Raw genomic sequence first — 9,984 nt, 5'->3', positions numbered from 1 at the left:
CGCGTTAACGTCCCCTTTAAATAACGTGACGCTCTGCCCTCTATGACGCTGCTCCCATTAAGCGCTGTTGGAAGTGAGTGAATTGATTCGGCATTTCGACACCTCCGTAAGAATGCATTTAACTCGACAAAGCATTCTAATAAAGGATGTATTGATCTCGTGAATTAGCGAATTTTACTATACATCGTCAGATTGACAGTACTCTAGCCCAATAATGTTGGGGGATCCAGTGGGGGCGGCCGTCATATTTCAGGGTGACCGTGCCACTCTTTATCACAACCCTGCTAAAAGTGCCAGTACGTGCGCTCATTGGTGCCCCTTCAGCTGGTGGCGCCCTAGGCGACCGCCTAGCTCGCCTATGCCTAGAAACGGCCCTGGTTGGATGGATTGTGACCTGTGGGGAATTGCACCTTAAAGCTTTACAAAAAAACCTACTTGAACTTCCCAAGCCAGGAATCAGCAATGATGGCACCCAAGATGGGCGCCAAGTAGCACAGCACCACAAAAGCATGATAGATGGAAGTCGCAAGGTCATCATCACAAAGCAGAAAATACCGGAAATACAGCACCAACACAGCTAGACAAAGAGAGAGCGTGGCTTTATTTATTAATCTATTTTTTCAAATGAGTAAGGTCTCAAATCACACCCTAGTCATAGGCAAATGCAATAACATGTGCCAAGCTCTCGGTGGCACTGTAATAATTACATTGCTAATTTACATTTAAATGATCACAATCAAGGGAAATCTTGAATGATCTACAAAAAACTTTTTCTCAAACATGCCCACATGATATTCTATGTATGTGTTGTAGATAATAATAAAAATAATAGTCCGATTGTGTCTCCATGAAGAAATTGGGCATACTTTTAGAGAAACCAGTCCTAGAATAGTTTTCCAATTCACATGAGACTTCCTGTGTTTCATCTACAGACACTTAGCATTGGTCAAATTGTTTCACAAATACAGATGTGCATTTCTCCACGTAGCCTGTAAATACTAATTGACCCCATATATTCTGACTACAATATCCAAAGGTCCACAAAACCTGGGACGGTTTCTGTCCTGAAGGAGTCACTGCACAACTGTGTTATCATAAACACTGATCTGCTCTTTCATATTGTTCCATGTACTTGGATTCAGATGACTGAAATGTTGCTACAACATTTCATCATGTGCTACTTATATTCACACAATATTCTACATGCCTTTTCTTTATTGAGAGACAAATGCGTGCGCGCACACACACATACCTCGCATGCCATATTAGGAAAATCTCTCACAGAACTCATGGACCACAATAAAGAAAATGCTGATTGGATATCCACAACACTCAGCCGTCTGTATCAGTGGCATTAAAAAGACAGTACAGTGGCATTATTCAAGATGGAAGGAGCATTATCAGAATCGTTGAGATTATCACTTTGATAAATCAATAGGTTTACTCACAGTAGTTGTCTGAATGGGAAACATGTAGTCCATAGTCTATATACTACAGAACATACTATAAACTTGAATTAATATTATAGAAAAGTTACGATTATTACACACTAACCCTAAATGAAAACATGTTGTATTTTAAGATTTAAAAAATCGGTTTTCCAAATGAAGATACACCTGAATGCCCCCAGACATTCATGCCAGATTTATATTTATAATTTTATTCTTAAACGATGTGAACAGTACACACAAATTCTGACGTGACAAAATAAGTTATTAAAAAGGAAATGCATTGCAGGATTATTTCATAAAATTAAATTATATAAATCTTACCTTTTTCTTTTTTCTTCTTAGTCTCGTCCATCTTTTTATCTGTGAGATTTATAATTTTTTAGTACACATGCAAAATCACACAAATAGTCATTTCTGTGGACACACTCAAGGCTCTCACCTGGCATACTGGCAGCAAGAGTGTGTGTATGTGTGTGTGACCTGCTGGATACCTGTGTGAGAAAAGACCTGGCCAGGACAGGACATCCGAGTAAGAGCACCTAGAACAGGTGTGTGTCTTATTAGCATGGACTGTGTCCTGTCTGCGTTATGACATAAACAAGAGCAAGAGTGATAGATAATTCTCAGGGGTCCATAGGGTAAAACATCTGCTCACACTGTTTCTACACTGTTTATAGTGGATTATAGAAGAAGTAACATTAAATCAAATATTCAGATAAAACAAACAAAAAAAAAGACAAGACAAAAAAAAGAAAAGAAACGTAAGACAAAAACAAATAAATAAATAAGACAAAACAAAAAACTGAAGACCAAAAATCAAAAGACAAGACAAAACTAAAATAAGACAAGGCAAAACAAAAATTACACAAGACAATATAAAAAAAGAAGACAAATACGACAAAAAGACAAAACAAAAATAAGCCAAGAAAAAAAAAACAAGACAAACCAAAAAATAGGACGTGACAAAACATAAAGCTGAAGACAAGACAAACAAACAAAAACCAAGACAAAACAAAAATAATAGAAAAAAACAAGCCAACAAAAAAAATACATAAAATAAAACAAAAATGAACAAATGACAAAAAAAGACAAAACAAAAACTAAAGACATCACAAAAAACAAGATAAAAAATAAACAAAACTAAAAAATAAAATGTGACAACAAAAAACAAGACAAAACAAAACAACAAAACAACTAAAGACAAAAAATAAGAAAACAAAACAAAATAAAACAAAAATACACAAGACATGACAAAAAAAAGACAAAAAGCTAAAGACAAAACAAAGCAAAATAGAAAATAAACGAACAAAAAAACTAAACAAGACAAAACAAAGAACAGAATCGAAAAGACAAAACACAACAAACAAAACAACAACCAAAAGACAAAACAACATTGAAAAGACAAGATAAAACACAATATAATTATGGTAATTAATGATGGCTAAAAATCTGGATAATTTGTTTTGAATAAAAAATAAAAACCAACAACTGAAAGAGTGTTTGAGAATTGTATGAGATTTTATTCAAAGCATTAGGGACAATACCAGTTTAAATACAGCAGAGTAGAGACTGTTAAATACAGATAAAAAACAATATCACATTCAGCTGTCCCACAGTATAAAAATATTTGATAACTGATAATAATGTTGAACATTAGCATTTGTGTCTGCACAAGCTCCGCTGCACCTCCAGTGTATCACATGCAGTGAAAGCGCTGACCTCCTCACACGAATGCCACGCCCACTCAATGTGCGTCTGCTGCACAAACACACTCACGGACTCATGGCTCACATATGACAGCTTTAAACCCGTCTGATGCTGACGGCGGTTTGAACTCGATGGCAACGTCAGACGCCTCTCAGACAGCGAGCCAGCAAAACAAGTAGACGTCAAAAACTGAAAATCTGAGCTTGAACAAGTAATACAAAATAAAACAATATAGAATAATGCAGAGGATGCAGATATGTATAACATGTAAAAGCCGTTGCAGTCAGAGTCAGAGTTTGGATGGTAGCACACGTTGAATGCAGTGCTTACAAGATTGAATTGGCTTGCATCATTTTCAGACCTATTCTCCCTCTCTTCACTACGGCTATTAATAAAACTGGCAAAATGGCCAAAATAAAATAGTTTTTGATTAAGTCTCCACAGGAAACAGCAGGTGAAATCCCCTGGATGAGGCAGAAACATACAGATCCCCTTTCATGAGGTCTGGGAGAGGTGTGAAATGAAAGGTGAAAGGTCATAAGGTCACTGCAGGGGTCAGGTTCACACCACTGAGGAGGAGTTTGGCAGGCCCTGGAGAGTGGCGGCAGTGGGAGTCCCGCTGATGGCACTGAAGATGTGCAGTGAATCTGGAAGAGGACTGCGCATACCATCATCCACTGGACTGATCTGTGGAGCCGGGGACGGAAAAAGAGAGGAAATCAAGCAGCACTGCAGTGAGTATAAAAGCCACATGGAATCTGAACAGTGCTTTGCATTTACAAAAACAAAACACAAAAAACAAGACAAGACAAAACAAAACAAAACAAAACATTAATTTAAAAATAAAATAAAATAAAAAAATACTGTAAATAAAATAAGACAATACAAGACAAACAAATTGAAACGATTCTTCACATTTTCTTGTGGGGTCAAATCTACAGACATTTGCGCTCTCGTCACTGATCTATCTACACTGAACAAAATTATAAACGCAACATTTTTGTTTTTGCCCCCATTTTTCGTGAGCTGAACTCAAAGATCTAAGACTTTTTCTATGTACACAAAAGGCCTATTTCTCTCAAATATTGTTCACAAATCTGTCTAAATCTGTGTTAGTGAGCACTTCTCCTTTGCCGAGATAATCCATCCACCTCACAGGTGTGGCATATCAAGATGCTGATTAGACAGCATGATTATTGCACAGGTGTGCCTTAGGCTGGCCACAATAAAAGGCTACTCTAAAATGTGGCATGAGTTCAGCTCATGAAAAATGGGGGCAAAAACAAAAGTGTTTCATTTATAATTTTGTTCAGTATATAATGACTATTATATTATATGATATTATATTCTCTATTATAGATCAGTGGCTCTTGTAGTGTTGCAGTTGATCATTTGCTAAACTTCACTGACCAATCCTGCATAGTAACTGTGATCAGTCATATTATCAGACAATATTATCTTAAGGATGCATGTGCGGTTTGTTACCACCACATTATTTATAATTTTTGGTTGAATTTCGTTGTTATTGTTTTTCTATTTTGTTTCTTTTCTTTCTCTAGTTTTTTGGCCTAATAACATCTGGCAAAGGGACTACCAATGAAAACTAGCCTTCGGGCTAATTTGGGTACATTTACATTCATGAATGTTGATTAATGTACACTGTCCCTTTTTGTGTGTGAAATAAATAAATAAATAAATAAACAATGAAAATACTCTAAATTTTGAAGCCAAAAACGCATCAGGTAACAGTAGCTATAATAAAATTACATCAAACAGACATCATTTTAGTTGCATTTTCCTGATTTCACAATATGAAATGGGAGCTTTCATATAATTCAGTTTCCAAATGTATGTATATATGCTAGCAAGAAAAAAAACACATCATTTTAAATGGAGATGAGAGTTTCATTGGTAGCAGAAAGCATTATGTGTAGAATGCAGTGAATGACGTGTGCGTGAATCCTGTGGGTTTCTGTGGCTGCGGATCCCAGGATTTAAGAAGGTTTCAGTTATAAGAAATCATTTACCATTCAGTCTGACCATGAGAGCAAAAGAGGAAAAGAAAATGGAGAGATTAAAAAAAAAAAACACCATGAAAAGACATTATACATAAGTATGAGAAAGTTTAAAGGGACAGTTCACCCAAAAAGCAAAACTGTCATCATTTACTCACTGTCAAGTTGTTCCAAACCTGAGCTTCTTTCTTCTGTTGAACACTAAAGAAGATATTTAGAAAAATGTTGGTGATTAAACAGTTGACAGCCATTGAAAAAAAAATATACTATGGAAGTCAATGGCTGCTGACAACTGTTTGGTTACCAACATTCTTCAAAATATCTTCTTTTGTGTTTAACAGAAGAAAGACACTCATACAGGTTTGTAAGAACATGAGGGGGAGTAATTGATGACATGTTTTTCATTTTTGGGTGAACTATTTGTGTCTTACAGGCTCATGCATAATGGCGGACAGCTCTTTAGTGAGATCTCTGTAGTTGGCCTTCATCTCGTCATGATACTCCTCCTGATCTTCTTTAATCAGACGCTCATTAACACCTAAACCAAGACCACACGCCTCCACAAACTGCCTGCAAAACACCACACAAATTCAATTTAAATACCAGTCAATGTGTGGGCACACATAAATTGTTTCAATGTATGAACTTCTTGACAAAATAATTTAGCGCAGAGCTGTAATCTACACAAAGGTGGCTATTTTGAAAAAGCACAAAAATAAGATTTAAGATTCGATTTACTTAAATTAAAAATTGCATAATTCAGCTAACATCATTCCCATGTTGACATACTAGTGTTTTTGTGTTATTTCATAGGATCTTTCGCCATTTTTAAACAGCTGAGCTGTTGTGAAGTTTAATTGTAGTTCAATGTGAGCTCATTATTATATATTGCATATATGATTGATTTTTTTTTAAACAAAAATTCAGCAAAAACAGTAACATTGAGAAATATTATTTCAATTTAAAACAACTGTTTTCTTGTTCAATACATGTTAAAATATAATGAAAACCGCTGCTTATTTTTATGGAAACTGTGACATTTTATCAGGATTCTATGATAAATAGAATGTTCAGAAGAACAGCATTTATTTGAAATAGAAATATTTAGTAACATTATGAATGTCTATACTGTCACTTTTGATCAATTCAATGTATCATTGCGGAGTAAAAAAAAAAAACGGTATATATTGCATTGTACAGGTATATATGCAATGTTGTTTAAAATAGTTTTAGACGAAGGAGTTCTCAGAGACTGAAGTGTGTGTTTTACCGGAAAACTTCTTTCAGCTGTTTGACTTTGTTGTCTGGGTATTTCTTAGTGCTGGCGTCATCCAGGAAAGCTCTGGCATAAGCAAGAGGTCCGGCATTTACCTGAAGAGAGAGTGAAAGACAGGTTTACAGATGTCACATGACATTCTAAAACTCATTGAGCATAAGGTCATGTGTGTGTGTGTGTGTGTGTGTGTACCTGCACACTGATGCTGCCCTGTAGTTTGAGCTGCAGCTGGATCATGTCCACATCACTGCAGGAACACAGCTGTCTGATCTCCAGCACCTTCTTACTCATCTCATCAATCGCCACCTCAATGGGGTTCAAATCCACATGGTGCTGATACATCACCGCGATCCGCTTCTTCACGTACGGGAAACAGTGTGTGGCTGAGAGATGAAGAGAACGAACAGAAGATTTACATATGACGTCTAACCAAGAATGAGGTTAGTAATATTATTATTAATTAGGACGGTCAAAGCTAACACATTACACATGGTTAAACCATTAAATAATTAAAATCGCGAACACTCAACAAGTGTTTAAATATGATTCTTATCTCTCTCTCTTATATTTGAGCTGCTTCTTTGTCTAGACACCAGCTTTCCTCGCTTTGGACATGAACTCAAACGACTTCATGAGATGCTTTTAAACAGTCCTGAAAGATTTGACATGTTCGCTGAGCATTAAATCCGAGACATAGAGGCTGTCTGGATCTACTCTGTGAAGATAAGGCCTGTACTTTGTGATTGGGAAGATCTCTCTGGAAGTGTAACTTATCTCTATCTTTCGTCTCTATGGCCAGTATGCAGTGTGTAAGTGTGTGTACTCACCGGTGAGGATAGTCCTGCGTTTGCACTGTTCCTCTACGCCGCCTTGTTTTTTGCCTGAAACGGTGAACGGCATCTCAAAGACGAATCGACGGATGTTGTGGCTCCTCTCAAAGGCTGTTTTTCTCTCCAGCAGCTCCTTCTCCTCCAGGAACGGGGTGACATGAGTCACTTGGATGTAGGCGTATTTAGAGTCCAGATCCTTCGGATTAATCTGCACCGAACAGTAACGCAGCTTTAGCTTAAAGGCAGTTCTGTCATGACAACTCTCAGAGGGATTGGCATGGTAATGTACATGACAATGTTAACGTATTTGGTCCTGGTGGAATAGATCTGCTACGCTGCTGCTGCGGCAGAGCAAGTACAGAGACATCCACAACATGCTGCTGTGAGCATGTAAGAAATATTGCTGCTGCAAATATAACATACATGAAATAACCCCCATATAGCATACATGAATCACCTCGTAGCAAATCTATACAGGTGGAGCTGGGGAAGGTGGAGGGTTTCTGAAGCAAGCTGCAACTGCTACGGCAAGCACTAGTCATATATTTGAATGTTCAATGAGCTCATTGGCTACAGATACAGGAGAGAACCAATCAGCTGAGCCATGTGATAATGATGTCATTAGGTCAGACTGAGTTAGACCTATCGGACTGCGCCATCTAGAGTTTCATGCCAGAACTCTGTATTTATAGTTGTAGTACTAGTTAAACCACACTGTTCAATGCTGGTTAAATATGTCTGGACTTCTACATCTCATGGCAAACACAAATATTGACATCTTAAAATCTTCTAGAAAAAGCCACACTGCAGGTATATGCCCCATATGATATACTGTATGTAATTTCAGGTTTACCCACCCCAAAAACTTGACACGTTCGACAGATCAGTCAATCTCTTCCTGTCTAAGGTGGGCGTTTCTTGGCCAGAATAAGTTGCAATGTGAATCAGACTTTGTTCTGATAGTCAAAAGTCTGGTTATGCAAAACCGTAAGTGAACACTTTGTACCTTGCCAGAATCCTGGATCATTTTGACATTCTCAGCTCCAAACTTGTCTGAATACAGTTTAAGGAGTCTTTGAGAGATCTCAGACAGTGGGGTGAATTTGGGCTCCTTATATATGTATTCTTTACCGTCTTCATCCTCGAAGAACCCCTAAAACAACAAGCAAATCTGAATCAATCAGAAGAATGCATTGAAAACCTGCTCCTGAAACAAAGTCAAGCTATTTGCCTACTAATTTTTGAACACGAAGTTAGTCACAGGACACAACTATTTTCAACAGAAATACTGGGAAGTATAAAAACTGTAGAGTGTTGATGATAAATCCTAATTACTAAACCGGGATTATGATGACTTCCACAACACAACACACACGTAGAACTAAAGTTGAGTTTACCTCGTTCATCTCAGAGTCATTACACTGGTACTGCTAGAGACACAAACCACCACAGCGACAGAAACAACTCATCAATGAGAAACACACTTCAGTTGTTTAACTAAGCACCCATTTTAGTCGGAAATTCATTTTGTGCTGAACAGAGAAACAGGTTTAGAAGGTGGTGCTGTAATCTTCAAAGTTACAGGTGTACCAGGACATACTGTGTAAGTCTTATGTACTGCTAATCATTTCATGAAAAAGAATAAAGGCAGTTGGGTTAAAATACATTTTGGAAGCTGACTGTTTTAAAATGCATTTGCAAATAACTTTTTTTTAGGGCTCCTAGTGAAAAAAATTAATCAGATAACACAATATTCACATTTCTACCAATACATGCTGCCAAAAGACATTACATATTGTGGCAGATACGTAAATACTGGAAAGACATTACAAAACATGGCTTTATAAGTATGTTTTTTGTTTCCAAATCACTGAATGTAAGCCTATCACTTGCCAAAAAGTTGTGACATACACTTCCCATGTACTTTAGCATACAAAAATTACATAAAAGTTTGGACACTTAACCACATGTAATTGCAATTGAATGAAAATGTACTATAGATTAAATTTATATTAAATGCAGTTAGCTGAACTTTTTTTGACCCACTTACGTTTGTAGGACTTAATTTCATAAATAATAACTGTACTGACAAGCATTTATAATACTTTAAATTTAATATTGAGTAACACACTACAGTTAAAATTATAATCAAGCACTTTGCATGTGCTTTAGTATTTTAGTCACGCATCAAAATAAGTGCACTTGAAGTCATGACAAAAGATTATTAAAACAATGATTTAAAATGTACTTTAAAGTGAAACTTTGATATTGCAAAGTGCACTTTTTAAAAAAGTCTACTTAAGGTTAAAAATCAGTCATGAAAGTGTCTCTCTTTAAGTACACTGAAGTGGCCTTTTATTTCATTAATAGTATATTAGCTGCGAGTTCAGTCTTTTACTTCTTATTTCGCAAGGGTTATATATTCATATTAGGGCTGGGCGATATAGCTAAAAAATTTATCAATGATATATTGTTTCATATCGTTCGGTATAGATAATATTGACATTTTTTATAACCTTTTTTAAAACAAAGAGCAACAGAATTTTTTTTTTTAATTTAATCACTATTTTTAAATTAACCCAATTTATTGAGACAAACAACTAATATTTTTTTTGTTTTAACAGTCAAACACACAATACAAATTAAACAAATATCTAATTTCTAATGTTTTATATGCAGATTAAATAGGTCTTAAGGAAACTTTT

At 36.1% G+C, this 9,984-nt stretch overlaps 1 protein-coding gene across 1 annotated transcript in view; it reads right to left on the bottom strand.

Annotated features, from left to right (window-relative positions):
• Positions 1–2,950: 2,950 nt before the first annotated feature.
• The window catches only part of LOC107670306 (dedicator of cytokinesis protein 9-like), a 12,755-nt gene continuing 5,721 nt past the window's right edge, over positions 2,951–9,984 (bottom strand). The window contains exons 6-12 of the mRNA XM_016462872.1: positions 8,677–8,709; positions 8,286–8,432; positions 7,277–7,487; positions 6,642–6,832; positions 6,444–6,544; positions 5,605–5,743; positions 2,951–3,845 (exon numbers count right to left, since the gene is read on the bottom strand). Coding sequence (XP_016318358.1) covers positions 3,720–3,845; positions 5,605–5,743; positions 6,444–6,544; positions 6,642–6,832; positions 7,277–7,487; positions 8,286–8,432; positions 8,677–8,709 — 948 coding nt within the window. The 3' untranslated portion in view covers positions 2,951–3,719. The remainder of the gene's footprint in view (positions 3,846–5,604; positions 5,744–6,443; positions 6,545–6,641; positions 6,833–7,276; positions 7,488–8,285; positions 8,433–8,676; positions 8,710–9,984) is intronic.

Source organism: Sinocyclocheilus anshuiensis, unplaced genomic scaffold (genome assembly GCF_001515605.1).
Source record: "Sinocyclocheilus anshuiensis isolate Anshui unplaced genomic scaffold, SAMN03320099.WGS_v1.1 scaffold732, whole genome shotgun sequence".
In the NCBI taxonomy this organism is placed as follows: domain Eukaryota; kingdom Metazoa; phylum Chordata; class Actinopteri; order Cypriniformes; family Cyprinidae; genus Sinocyclocheilus; species Sinocyclocheilus anshuiensis.
Note: the sequence above shows the minus strand (reverse complement) of the source record. Positions and strands in the feature narration are given on the sequence as shown.